This window comes from Pinus tabuliformis, chromosome 7 (assembly GCF_031772625.1).
Source record: "Pinus tabuliformis cultivar Carrire ecotype Pingquan chromosome 7, CPIR1, whole genome shotgun sequence".
Classification (NCBI taxonomy): Eukaryota; Viridiplantae; Streptophyta; class Pinopsida; order Pinales; family Pinaceae; genus Pinus; species Pinus tabuliformis.
The window spans coordinates 167,388,381-167,402,774 of NC_142293.1; the positions used below are offsets into that span (position 1 = coordinate 167,388,381).

Sequence of the window (14,394 nt, forward strand, 5' to 3'; positions counted from 1 at the left end):
GGAGACCAGCAATGAAACCCTTGGAAACATCTGTTCAGATAGAGGCAGGGAGTGGAAATGGCAGTAAGGTTCCCAATAACTTGATTGTTTCTCATTTTTTGCATTGACACACATTACATTCAGCAAGAAAAGTAAGAATGTTGTTTTTCATGCCAATCCAAAAGAAATAACAAGGAGCGCAAGCATAGGTCTTCTAAAATCCTGAATTCCCTACAGTTGGAGATGAGTACAACTCTTCCAAAATACGGGTTTTGAGGGTAGATGCCAGCGATATAACTATTTGATCCTCATAGCGAAGAATATCATCCTTCCAAGAGTAGTTGGCTGAGGAATTAAGATCTTCTCTCAAGTTATTAATAATTTGGGAGAGAGAGGGGTGTGAGACCATTCCTTGCGAGCCTCTTCAATCCAATCTAGTATGGGAAGAGAGATTGATAGTAGGGTACTTTCATCCTCAAATTGGCATGATAAAGCATTAGCTACTACTTTTTCATGCCCTTTCTTGTAAATTATCTCATAATCATATCCCAAAATTTTGGCTAGCCATTTATTTTGTTGTGGCGATGATAGAAGTTGCTCCAAAAAATATTTATGCTTTCATGGTCCGTGTGGATTTGGAAACGTCGCCCCAACAAGTATGGTCACCAAGCCTCTACTGCATGTAAGATAGCCATCATTTATTTCTCATAGGCATATTAACTCAGATGTTCTCCACTCAGTTGTTGGCTAGTGAAGGCAAATGGTCTACCATCCTGCATTAATACAACACCAATACCAGTACCAAAAGCATCACATTCAATCACAAAATATTTGGTGAAGTTTGGTAGGGCTAATATGGGAGTGGATTACATGCATGTTTGAGAGCCACGAATGCATACTTAACTGCATTAGTCCAGAGAAATGAATTTTTCTTGAGAATATTAGTCAAGGGTCTAGCAATGCAACCATAATTGCGGACAACTTTATGATAGTAGCTGGTGATACCCAAGAATCCCCTCAAACTCTTGAAGGTTTTTGGTTGGGGCCTATTATAGTAGCTACAATCACCCTCCAAAATTTTTCCTTAACTTCATTTTGGAGCCTCCCTACCAACCTTTCACAACAACATGTCTTTCTTCGTCAAGTACACAAGCTCCAGTGATTTTCTTGTAGAGAGACAGCTTGTCAATAAAACCTTCATGCATTTCCCTCACAGGTTGTTCATCCAGACTTGGTCCAGCAGTAGGCTAAGAAGATCCTTCAAGAATTTACACAAATCTAAAGGGCAACCAGCCTTCCCTCCAGAAATTTCACAATCTTGACTAGCAACCCACTGGGCCCCAGAAATACGCAATTCTACTAAGCAAGATTCACCCAGAAAATTGCGCAATCCTTCTCAACTAGACTACTCAGCCCAGAATTTGTGCAATTCTAGGCAGCAGTCTGCTGCTCTGCCCAAAAATTGTGCAAATCTTCTGAGCAGCCAACCCATCTCCCATCCAAAAATGTACATTTTCTTCCAGCAGTTGAGCAGTCTCTTGCATGTGCAACTAAGTTGACCGGTTCCCTTCGGGACTGAGCAAAACAGACTTGCATGCATGGGCTGCTTCTCCCAAGGCCGCATGCAAAGGCATCCCTTGTTTTAGGGATCTATTTTTGGCAGTTGGAGGTTGCATCCAAAGATCATTTCCGAAAGCTCTTGCCAAGTGTCGCTTTCCCTAGATTTGTGGCATGCATGTCACAACCTTGATTTTATCAAAACTCATCAACCAGATGATGCAAAGCTCATTCCTCACATCAATCTTGCTGCTCTAACATCCCACATCGCATCTAGGAGCTATCGGCACATGCAGCTTAGCTATTTTGGGGTAAGGCCACTTTCCATGTCTTGTCTTGTATTTATGGCACTTTTTGTGTTTTGCTTTGTGTGAACATTGTCTGCTTGATTTCAATGAGTGCTTGCTATCGTTTTGATACATACTAGCTTGTACTAGCACTGTTTCATTTTTCATTGATATCTCAATATTGTCACATGCCTGAAAATGGTTTGCACGAATGGTCATCGATTCAACGAATCTTCACCCACATGCATGTTGATCTATTTACTGAATCTTTCATTCAATGTTTGCATGCACCATCAATCACTTATGCTTTCACTTAGTGTCGCCATGCATTCACTGTCATATTCGCTTTCAGTTTCGCATCAGTGAGTTTTGCTAACCTTGGCACGAACTTTGCCTTCACTGAGACAACATTGCGCAATTTGGCAAAGGAAGGCTCTGTCTTCCTCTCCAGAAATGTGCATTTATGCCCAAGCATTGTCCTCCAGGAATGTTTTGCGCATTTCTAAGGGACAGTGACTGTTGGCCCAGAAAATTGTGCAATGCAGTCACTAAGCCTTTAGAAATTACCAGTTGAGATTGTGCATTGTGAAATTCCAACAGTCAGCATCCAGACTGGACTGTGTATTATGCAGTTCCAGCAATCATTCAGCCTTCCAGCAGCACAGACTGTGCCTTGCGCAATTTTGGCAGTCAGTCTCCCAACCTCCTCGCAGAAATTGCGCAACCTTCATGATTAGTCACCCAAGTATGTTGCAAGTCAGTTCTTAAGTTCATTTTGGTTTTCAACTGACAAATTTCTTGCCGTGATTGTTGCCATGTCTCCAGGTATCGTAGGTGTTCATCTGCATCTCAGTAGTATAGGTACAATGGTTTACAGGAGAGCAGAGATGAAGACACCATTCAAAGCACACTTAGGGATGTAGTCCATCAAGTTTCTATGAACATGCCTACCCATGAAGACATCAAGTTATTCGTAGACAAGGACATCAAGATATGATGGCAACAACATCACAGCGAGCAACATCATGAACATCAGCTAAACGTAGCATACCGAATGCAATGAATGTGAGAGGAAGGTTTTTGACAACATAGAGGCGAAACAAAGTTGTAAGCTCAAGCAGATCCACTGATGATGAAAACATCTTTGGAGACTCAGGATATGACATGACGGCATGACATGGATATCACACGAAGACAAAGAGTGGAACAACTAAGGAGTTGCATGTGCTGAAGCAACAACTTAAGGAAGAACATGAGCTGCACAAACAAGCGAATGAGTTACAACAGGAACAGGAACAACAGGGGGCACAACATGCACTCACGGATGAAACTTTGCCCATACACTTTATAGATCCATCCCAGTAGCTGGCACGGAGCAGACATGGTGAGCAATATTTTTTATCACATGCAAGGGATTCAACAACATGCATGTCACTGTGCGCATGCATGCGATCCAACCCTTTCAGCACACTCACCAAGGCGAAGACAAGAAGCAAGCCCAACTGAACATGTAGTTGACAATTGATGTCCATGACCACAAGCACACACTGGAAGATCAACATGGACACTATGCATCAGTGTGTTTCTAGTACGATTGCACCAAGAAGACCATGTGCATGTTATCATACGAGTTCGATGAAGGAGCCCCACTAATGAACCCGGATGCAATGGAGGCAAGAGTTCGTTTCGACAAGATGTCACCATGGGGTGCATGCACACCATCACAAACGACCAAGCTTGGCATCAGCTCACCACCTTCACCATCACAAGCATGTCAAAGAGTTGGTCTCACCTCAATGGACTGAGTGTTAGTGATATCTTGCAGGCTTGCTCAAGCCATTTTGTTTCACATGAGCACATGTGCATTGTAATGTAACATCGTGTCAAGTGGAAGTTCAAGTGTCAATAGTTGGATGTAACAGTCATAGAGTAGATGAAGGGCCATGAGGCTAGATGAACTGTCACAAAGGGGAATGTCAAGGCTCACCCCACCCTTTTCTATAAATAGAACCTCATAACTCATTGTAAAGGCTTTTGGTCAGCCAAGCTTTGATAAGAGTATCTTAGAGAAAGCTTGGACAATATTGTAACAAGCCTTGGCTTCTCCACTACGCAGAGCTAGTACATCTCTTTGGAGGACCAAGCAGTTGTGGTTGTAACATTCCACTATTGGAACTAGTGGTTGGACATGGATGTATTGTATGACTGAAACTTACACTTAATATAACAGAACCAACACATTTCATGCATATGTCGTATTGTATTCTATGTTATCTGGTTTACTCTAAATGATATATGTATTTTTTTTCTTACGCATTAATGTATGGACTATTCTGTATAAGTATGTATGAATCTTTCTGAAATGTGTTGTTGGTTTAACCATCACTTTGGATTGCTCGCTAACTTTCTTTCCAACTTGTGATGCATCTTCGCTCGTGTGTTTCCTTCCAAGCCGTGTACTATTACAGGTTTCCAAGGGGTTCACTCACCTCACTCTCAATGTGTTAGAACCTCTCATGCACCTTCCTTGGCTTGTTGCAGCTGTCACACCTTTGCTACCAATGGAGACATCTTACTTTCCTCTGTGTGAAATCGCGGTCAAGGCATTAGCATATGACCCACTACTGGGACTCCTACACCAAATGATCTGAGGTCTAAATGGGACTTCTTACCAGGGAGATCCCCTTACATGTTTGAGGGTCTTGCACTGTCAACATTTTGGCACTAGAAGGAGGGCCAGATGACAAGTTGAGTCCTCACATCTATTTTGAATCTATACACATCTATCATGACTAACAACTGAGTTGCTCTTGGGGAATGTATGTCTTATGGAAATGATTTCATTATCTCGGAAGAGCCCTCGAATAACTTGTCTCATAAAACATATGATGGTGGAGGCTACACAGCCTTGGTTAGGCTCGTGGTCGGCATTATAGGCTCATGCGAAAGACGTGGATTCTTTGAGGAATACATGAGCTGCGTGATGTTCATGTACATGCTTCAAGGGTATGTAATGCACTGGTGTGCCACACTACCTAAAAATTATATTCTTTCTCTTTTTCATCTAGTCACAAAGATAGACTATGCTTTCAATCACTTTGACCATGAAGCACTTGATCAAGAAATTCTGAAATTATGAAAAGAACCCGATGAATTCGTTGATCAGTTTTACATGTACTTTTTCAATCTTGCATGCCAATTTCTTGAAGATGAAATTGATTTGGAATTTTTTTATGGAAGATTTGAGTATCTTCTTCACATATCCGAACCCCGCTCAACACACTTTGATGATGGAGCTACACAATCACAGGCAGGCATAGTCGCTGTCACAAGTGACTATCCACCTTCACCTCATCAAACAACTCCACAACTATGGAGTGTTGTGGGAGATCATGCACACGCATCTGTTGAACTGTCACATTCTCCCACCACACGTGCTCTGGATATCTACATAGATTTGGCTTGCAAGCCTATTGTTTGTCACATGGATTCGTTCCCTCGACCTCTATCCTCGTGTTTTGTTGATCCTCTGGATTGTACTATCTCGAGTTCTCCCATTCCAGACTCCTCAACTACTATGAACGAGGATCAATTTGTCGACGGAGTTGGTGTTATGCAACCAACCTATGCCATCATTCATGATGAGTGTGTGTGGGAATCTAATGAAGAACTTGCGGTGAAGGATGAATCCCTTCCAGCCCCGCCTCATCCGCTTCATCCTGAAATCCCTTGTGATTCCCCCATTGCTGATTTCCCCTGTGAAAACCCATTTCTAGACGCTTTTACTTCTGATCATTCACAGGACACGTCGGATGCCAGTCTGTCATTACATTGTAGAGAGGACACATTCTTGGAAAATCCGTCCGATCTGTCATCTATCTTTTCTGAAAGCACAGAGAGTGAACATCTTTGCTTCCCATCTACCCCTCTTCCTAATTCATCAAATCATGAGGATGTCGAAAAACATCCTGAATTTTTTGATCTTGGTTGTCGTGATATATTCACTTCCTCATCTAGTCACTATGTTGATTCAATCATTGTTAATCTGTCTAAGACACTGATCTACGATGATCTATCTATCAACGAAGTTGAAACCCTGCAAATTGTCAAGGCACTTCAACCCGAGTTGATGGTTATGTCAGGCCCTCGCTATCCTGGGGTTGGTTTCACTTCTGGTTAGGAAATTGTTGAAACACTCAAGGCCCTTCATTGCTCTCTGCTTTGTATTGAAGATCAACCAAACACCCAGATTTTTCTTCCTCCACTTGAACTACATGATCCCATCACTCATGTGTTGGAAGAATCTTACATAGCAAGCACCCATGCACAACATAAGTGGTCTACCTTTCTCACATTTGCTTTCATGTCACAATAAAGAGAATGCACACACTCAAGATCCGCATGCAATGTAGCACAATACCATGGTAGCTCCACAGAGTGCATGTCATGCACTTTCACTCATCTCTATTATGTGGTCGCTTTTAAACTCGAAGTGTGTTTGTCTTCACTGTTATATATTTATTGTTTGTTGGTTCGCATAATTGTCTTGTTCTCGAACCATGCGTTCAACAACATGGGTCAACAATTGCAGTGGTGGCTGCATTAGAAGTATCACTTCACGTGAGATGGCCCATGCATCGTTAGCTTAGGAGTAGGAGTAGTGTTTGCTTTTAGTCTGTTTTCTTGCATGCTTGTTTGCTTACTTGCTTTGTTGGTTTGTTCACTTGCTTTCTTGTTTTCTTACTTGCTTTGCTTTCACTTTTTCTTCTGCTTCTTCTTTTATTTGTTGTTTGTTTTCTTGTTTTGTTCATAGGTTAGTTTCGCATGAAACCATGTTTGACTCTTGAAACAAGCTGGGTAAAGTACGAGAGGACTTGTACAACTATCAACATTTGTTTATCTGTTGTCTGCTCTCTTATGTAAGAACTTGTTATCTTCAATCCATGATACATCAATAGAAAATACATACTGTTCGAAGTGAACCTTGGTGAAATCACAATGCTTGTGCACTCGCTAGTATCACCTACTCTAGTTGGTTTTTTTTGAGTTAATCCTTCTCAGCTCAGTCAAGTAGTGTAAGGTGAGGCGGAAAACCTTAACAGGAATGTCAGAGGTATAATAAACTACTTCTCTGCAGGAACAACCTCTTCTGATCTCAATAAGTCGGGATCTCTCTTCCACCTTTGAAATGAATGTGATATTCACAGTTATGAAGATGAAAAATGAAAAAATGAAAAAGTGAAAAAGTTTGAAAAAATGAATAAGGCAAAAGAAGAGAAAGGATTCTTGCATAGAGAGGTGATGAAAGTAACTCCACTAGGGTTCTGACCCAGCTCACTGGAAATGGAACCATGCTTGTGTTCCTATGTGACTCCGCTGAGGTACTATGCTGGTAGCAGAGCAACACCAGAGATGAAACTAAGACTTTGACGACTATACAACTTGTACACCAATACACCCCTCAATCCCAATCGTAACAACTGCGTCGACTTGGCTTGGAATGTGTGTCAATCGACCAAGATCATGGTAGATGCTACATCTTACAATCAAGCAAGTGTAGAAAACAAGACGAACATAGAACTGAACAATACTTCAAGAGGTGTTAGACTTTCTTTTCACGAACAAGGTCCATTCAGAGAGTTGGAGTTCTAACTATGTGTCAGCAAGTGTTGTAGCGGCTACAACCACCCTCCAAAATTTTTCCTTGGCTTATTTTTGGAGCCTCCCTACAAACCTTTCACAGCAACATGTCTTGCTTCGTCAAGTACACAAGCTCCAGTGATTTTCTTGCAAAGAGACAACTTGTCGATCAAACCTTCATGCATTTTCCTCATAGGCTATTCATCCAGACTTGTTCTAGTAGCAGGTTGAGCAGCTCCTCCAATAATTTGCACAAATTTGGAGGGAAACCAACCCTCCCTCCCGAAATTGTGCAATCCTGACTGGTAGCCTGGTGGGCCCCAGAATTGCGCAATTTTGCTAAGCAATCTTCATCCAAAAAATTGTGCAATCCTTCCCAGCTAGGCTGCTCAACCCATAATTTGTACAAGTTTGGACAGCAGTCAACTGCTCTACCCAGAAATTGCGCAAATCTTCTGAGCAACCAACCTAGCTCCCAGCCAAAAATGTGCATTTTCTCCTACCAGTTGTGCAATCTCTTACATGTGCAGTTGAGTTGACCAGTTCCCTTCGGGATCAAGCAAAATAGACTTCCATGCATGGACTGCTTCTCCCAAGGCAACATGCAAAGGCATCCCTTGTTTTAGGGATCTATTTTTGGCAGTAGGAGGTTGCATGCAAGGATCATTTCAAAAACCTCCCACCAAGTGTCGCTTTCCCTATATTTGTGGCATGCGCATCACAACCTTGATTTTATCAAAACTCATTAACCGGATGCTGCAGAGCTCATTCCTCACATCAATCATGCAGCTTTAACATCCCACATCGCATTTAGGAGCTATCAACATATTCAGCTCAGTTTTTTTGGCATAAGCCCACTTTCCATGTCTTGTGGAACACTGTCTGCTTGATTTCAGTGAGCGCTTGCTATCATTTCGATACATATTAGCTTGCACTAGCACCATTTTAGTTTTCTTTGCTATCTCACTACTATCGCATGCATGAAACTGTTTTTCATGAATAGTAGTCGATTCGGTGACTCGCTTCACCTACATGCATGTTGATCTGTTTACTGAATCTTTCATTCAAAGTTTTCATGCACCGTCATTCACTTATGCTTTCACTTAGTTTCACCATGCATTCACTGTCATATTTTCTTTCAGTTGCCCGTCGGTGAGTCTAGCCAACCTTGGCTCGAACTCTACCTTCACTGAGACAACATTGCGCAATCTGGGGAAGGAAGGCTCTATCCTCCTCTCTAGAAATGCGCATTTCTTCCTAGGCACTATCCTCTAGGACTGTTTTGCGCATTTCTGAGGGACAGTGACTGTTGGCCCAGAAAATTGCGTAATGCAGTAACTGAGTCTACAGTCATTTCTAGTTGAGATCATGCATTTTGCAATTCCAACAGTTAGTAGCCAAACTGGACTATGCATTGCATAGTTCGAGCGGCCAGTCAGCCTTCCAGCAGCCCAGAATATGCCTTGCGTAGTCTTGGCAGTCAGTCTCCCGATCTCTTAGCAGATATTGCGCAACCTTCATGATCAGTCACCCAGGTATGTTGCAAGTCAGTTCTCAAGTTCATTTTGGTTTTCGACTAACAGATTGCTTGCCATGAGTGTTTCCATGTCTCTAGATATCACAGGTGTTCATCTGCCTCTCAGCAGTATAGGTATAATGGTTTCCAAGAGAGCAGAGATGAAGACACCGTTCAAAGCACACTTAGGGATGCAGTCCATCAAGTGTCTATGAACTTGCCTACCCACGAAGACATCAAGTTGTTCGTAGAAAAGGAAATCAAGATATGATGATGACAGCATCATAGCAAGTAGGATCACGAATATCAGTTGAAGGCAGCATACCGGATGCAACAAATGTGAGAGGAAGGTTGTTGACAACATAGAGGCGGAACAAAGTTGCAAGCTCCAGCAAATCCACTAATGATGAAAGCAACTTTGGAGATTGAAGCTATGAGGTGATGGCATGACATGGAGATTGCGCAAAGATAGAGAGTGGAACAAAGAAGCAGTTGCATGTGTTGAAGCAACAACTCAAGGAAAAACATGAGCTGCATAGACAAGCAAAGGAGTTGCAACAGGAACATGAACAACAGGGGGTGCAACATGCACTCAAAGATGAAACTGTGCCCGTACAAGTTATAGATCCATCCCAGCAGCTGGCATGGAGTAAACATGGTGAGAGGTGTTGTTGATCGCATGCAAGGGATTCAACAACATGCATGTCATTGTGCACACATATGTGATCCAACCCATTTAGCACACTCACTAAGGTGAATACAAGAAGCAAGTCCAACTAGTGCTGAACGTGTAGTTGACAGTTGATACGTATGACCACCAGCACACACTAGAAGATCAGCACGGATACTATGTATCAATGTGTTGCCAGTTCAGTTGCACCAAGAAGACCATGCGCATGCTAGCAGATGAGTTCAATGAAGGAGCCACACCAATGCACTCAGATGCAATGGAGGCAAGAGTTTGTTTCAGCCAGATGTCACCATGGGGTGCATGCACACCATAATGGACAACCAAGATTGGCATCAGCTCACCACCTTCACCATCACAAGCATGTCAAAGAGTTGGTCTCACCTCATGTTGGGCTCCAAAAATGTCATACAAATATCACTCATTACCATACATTTTTCACCTATGCTTCCATTCTATCACTCACTATTCACCACCTTGTCACTCCATTTTCCCTATTATTCACCATTAATGGGTCTCATTTATATTTTCCAAATATTATTTATTTTTAAGCATTTTTTAGAGAAATTCTTGATTAAATATTAGAAAATAATATATTTTACTTTATATATGGAAAGTGGGTTGTTTTTGTGACATGTGTAGGTGCCAAGGAAGCTTCCAAGACACCTTTATGTGGCCTTGAAGTATCAAATTCGAATTTGAAGAGATAAACCTCATGGAGAAGATGATGATCTCATGGAGAAGATCAAGGACAAAAGGGGGTTATGTGTCTACATGGTTGAGAGATTTATGGAACTAAATGAGAGATTAGTGGATGATCATTATGAGTTTGTTACTCATCCCATTGTATAAATAGGAGTACAATCTCCTCCATTTGTAATCTTAGATTGTTGAAGTTTTGTAATGTTGAAGTTTTTGTAAATCTTAGAATCTTAGAGTTGGTTTGTAATGGAGATTTTGGAATAAAGGATCATACTTCAATTTTGCTTCTACATTTGAGTCTCCATTGAAGTGGTGTGCTTGTGGAGTTATGGAGGGCCCCCATGGCCTCACTTGCATGCTTATTTGCTTATTTTAGGTATAATTTATTTTATGTTTTTGTTTGATTTCAGCTTTCAAGTTTTGTTAAATGTTCTAATATTGGAAGAATCTTATTTGAAAGTGTTCTTGTAAGAGAACCGTAAGATCTCATACAATTATTAGATCTAGGTTTATTTCATTTCAGCTTTTAATTTCTTATTAGATGTTCTAATGTTGGAAGAGATCTTGTAGAATATGTTCTTGTAAGGGGACTTTAAGATCTTGGACAAATTAGGAATCTTTCTAGATCTATATATTTTAGATAGGCACTTCTAAGTTTACCTTCCTGGGTTGACATTAAATTAAACTCTAATTTGCATCCGCATTTTAGACCAAACATTTTGGCGCCGTTGCCGGGGAAGTGCAACTAGAAGGATTTAGTATTTATTTTATGCATTTGTTTTTATGGACTAATTTGTGGAACTTGGTGACAACAGGTTTGTAAAGGAGTTCAAAGTTTGGAGCATTTTTATTTTCGCACATAGTTAATTCAGTTTTTATTTTAAACCCCCCATTTCTCACTAATCCATCTACGGATGAGGGCTTTGACAATGTTGAACAGGTACTTCTTGGAGAGCAAGGACAATCACCTTGAGCCAACTCTAAGACAAGATTCTCACATACTTGTAAAACATAACGTAGAATTTTTAAATCTTGATGTGAGCATGTTCGAACTTTTAATCCGTAGATGGCTTCACTGGAAGCATGCTTTTACTTAGAAAATAAAACATCTTTCAAGTTAATGTAGAATAGATTAAAAATAAAAATAAAACGAGATCTCGTAGAATTTCGTCGTAGAATTTCATCGTAGAATTTCCTTGAAGAATTTTCTTTTAGTCTTGTTTTTTAAAAATATCATCATGAATAAAAAGAGTTGCTTCATCTTTTCATTTCTATGTCTTGTTTCTGTATCACGGGTGAGCCAGGAGCTTGATTATAGGAAAGCCTTGTCTTCCTAGAGTCTAAATTCCCCTGTGACATTGCAGAAAGAGTGTAGATAATGCAAGGTTTTGTTGCAAATCTTAATTGTGTTTTATCCATCCACGCTAACCTGCATAAATAAAAAAAATCGAGAGATTAGTATGCTCTCTTCCTGCGCTTCGTGCGATCAGGAAGATCAGAAAATCTATTGATTTATTTCAAATAAAAATACTTTTACTGGAAAATTGATTTGCGATATGACAATAAAGAATTTTGCAAATGAGCGGAAATCATCTTTAAAAAAAAAACATTTTAGATAAAACTTAGTCTTTTTAAGTTTTAGTTTTATAAAAAAAATTAAATTCACATAATAATATATATATATATATATATTATTAAAAATGATATATATTATTATTATTATTATTAAAAAATTCTTTTGAAAACTAACCATTTTTTAGAAATAGGATTCAAATTCATTTTTTTTTTTAGATTTTAGTTTAAAAGAAAAAAACCAACAAACTCATTTAAAAAAAAATCACAATAAAACAAAACATTAATAAATAAAATAATAAAATACAAACCATAAAAAGATTGCAAAACATTAAAAACAAATTAAAAAAAAAACAAAACAAAAAAAAAATCATATATATTAAACAAAACAATAAAACACATTAAAAAAAAAAAACCAATACATTCAAACCAACGAAAGTAGGTTGGAAACATAGAAATAAAACAAATAAAAAAAAAACATAAAAAAAAACAACAAAATCAAAAACAACTCTGCATCATTCATTGTATATACAAAACATAAAACAAATCGAGGGTTTGACCAAACCAAAGTCATAGTTTGATGGCGATTTGAAAATGGCACGCGCAGCTTATACATGACTTCTCAACAACTTTCAAATACGCTGTTAGGCTTCGGGCCTTCTATATAACCAACAACATGAAAAAACATAAACGCAAAGCCATATGAAACAAAACAACGAAACATAAAAGATGAAACTAATTAAAAATCATGTAAACGATGGCGGAAAGAACGAAACAATGAATTGAGAGCCACTAGTTGCTGCTGTGCAAACAGTCTCACATTCTGAATATACGAGCAAGTCGCAGGTTCGGGCTTCTTCAAAAACCTGTAATGCATGTTTTCTGCCAAGATATCATCGCTGGCTTAATGAAAAAATGTTGATTTGTGTAGCTGTAGACGATAGGCAGTTGCGTTTTTTTGGGAAAGAAAGCCAGTTTCGATCAAAATAGAACATCTCGGTGGCAAATTACAATAGACACGTGAAGTAAAATTGATAACAAGTGGTTTCTTTCCCGGAAATTGTGGGATTTAGTCCGCCAGCCAGTTGTACAGCACGCCAGTGATCTGGAAACGTTGCTGAGCACAGCCACTCAGGAAGGAGCCAGAAATGCCATCGAATCCTCATAAAAATCACGAGAATCTTGCCAAATCGAACCAGAAAGGAAGATAAAAAGATTTGGTTTGTTGTAGTACTTACTGTCAGAGAATAATCCTCTCTATTTCAATTAATTGCTATCCTATCCTTATCTGATTTCCTGTGATCTCAATCTCCGCAAGATCTCGATTTCCCAGCCCATGAATCTTTCAAAAATCTTATTTATTGGAATGATATAGGGTGCAGACCATTGGCGCAAATCCATTGGAGAATTTGATGAATGGTCGGTTGAATGCATCACTAACAGCACCATAAATGGAGGCAGAGGCCATTCACGATCATCATTGTGAATAGTGAATTAGGGTCTCTGCCATTGTGAATAGTGAATTAGGGTCTCTTCCGTTAGTGCTTTCACTGTGCCAACGCCATGCCTCCATCGTCATCGAAGGCCATGCCTCTCGGATCCGCAGCCCCTGATTTTGAGCTGCCGGAACCTCTCACTGGCAAGGTTTGGAAGTTGGCTGACTTTGAAGGACATCCCGCACTGCTGGTGACATTCATCTGCAATCACTGCCCATTTGTTGTGCATTTGAAGAAGGACATTGTCAAGCTTGCAAATGATTACATGCCAAGGGGGCTTGCAATTGCAGCAATCTCTTCTAATTCTGCTGTCACACACCCTCAGGATGGTCCAGATTTCATGGCTGAAGACGCTAGGACGTTTGAGTATACGTTCCCATATCTATATGAGGAGACACAAGAAGTTGCATGGGCTTATGGAGCTGTCTGCACTCCTGAATTATACCTGTTCAAGAAGAATGGAAATCAGCCATTTGAGCTTGCTTATCATGGACAATTCAACGATTCCCGACCAAATAACAACAAACCTATTACTGGAAGTGACTTAAGGCAAGCTTTGGATTGAGTCCTGAGTGACCAACCAATAAATTTTGCACCAAAGCCAAGTGTTGGATGCAGCATTAAGTGGCACCCGAGTGAAAACGTGTAAATGTTGTCTTCCTCATGACTCCGGTTAATAAATATTCTCCATCCCTACATCTGCAATTTCGTCTTTTTAGGCTGCAGAAAACGATGAATTCATATGCCATCAACCCTCCATATGCCATTTTGCGTTTTGGTTTACGTTTGGTTTTCCATTTGTTTTGGGTTTCTTTTCCATTTTTAGATTAAATTTGTTTTGTATTTATTGTTATATATTGTATTTATTTTTATTTTTATTTGTTTTGATTTATATTTATATATTTTCAGTTAATGTTTGATTTGTATTAATATATGTTATCATTGTATTAATATATT

The 14,394-nt window shown here is 39.8% G+C and overlaps 1 protein-coding gene across 1 annotated transcript; it reads left to right on the forward strand.

The window, feature by feature from the left end:
• The first annotated feature begins 13,377 nt into the window (after positions 1 to 13,377).
• LOC149246356 (uncharacterized) lies at positions 13,378 to 14,125 on the forward strand. The gene has a single exon (XM_089455677.1). The coding sequence runs from the start codon at positions 13,505 to 13,507 to the stop codon at positions 14,000 to 14,002; it is 498 nt and encodes a 165-aa protein (XP_089311803.1). The 5' UTR covers positions 13,378 to 13,504; the 3' UTR covers positions 14,003 to 14,125.
• The last annotated feature ends 269 nt before the right edge of the window (positions 14,126 to 14,394 follow it).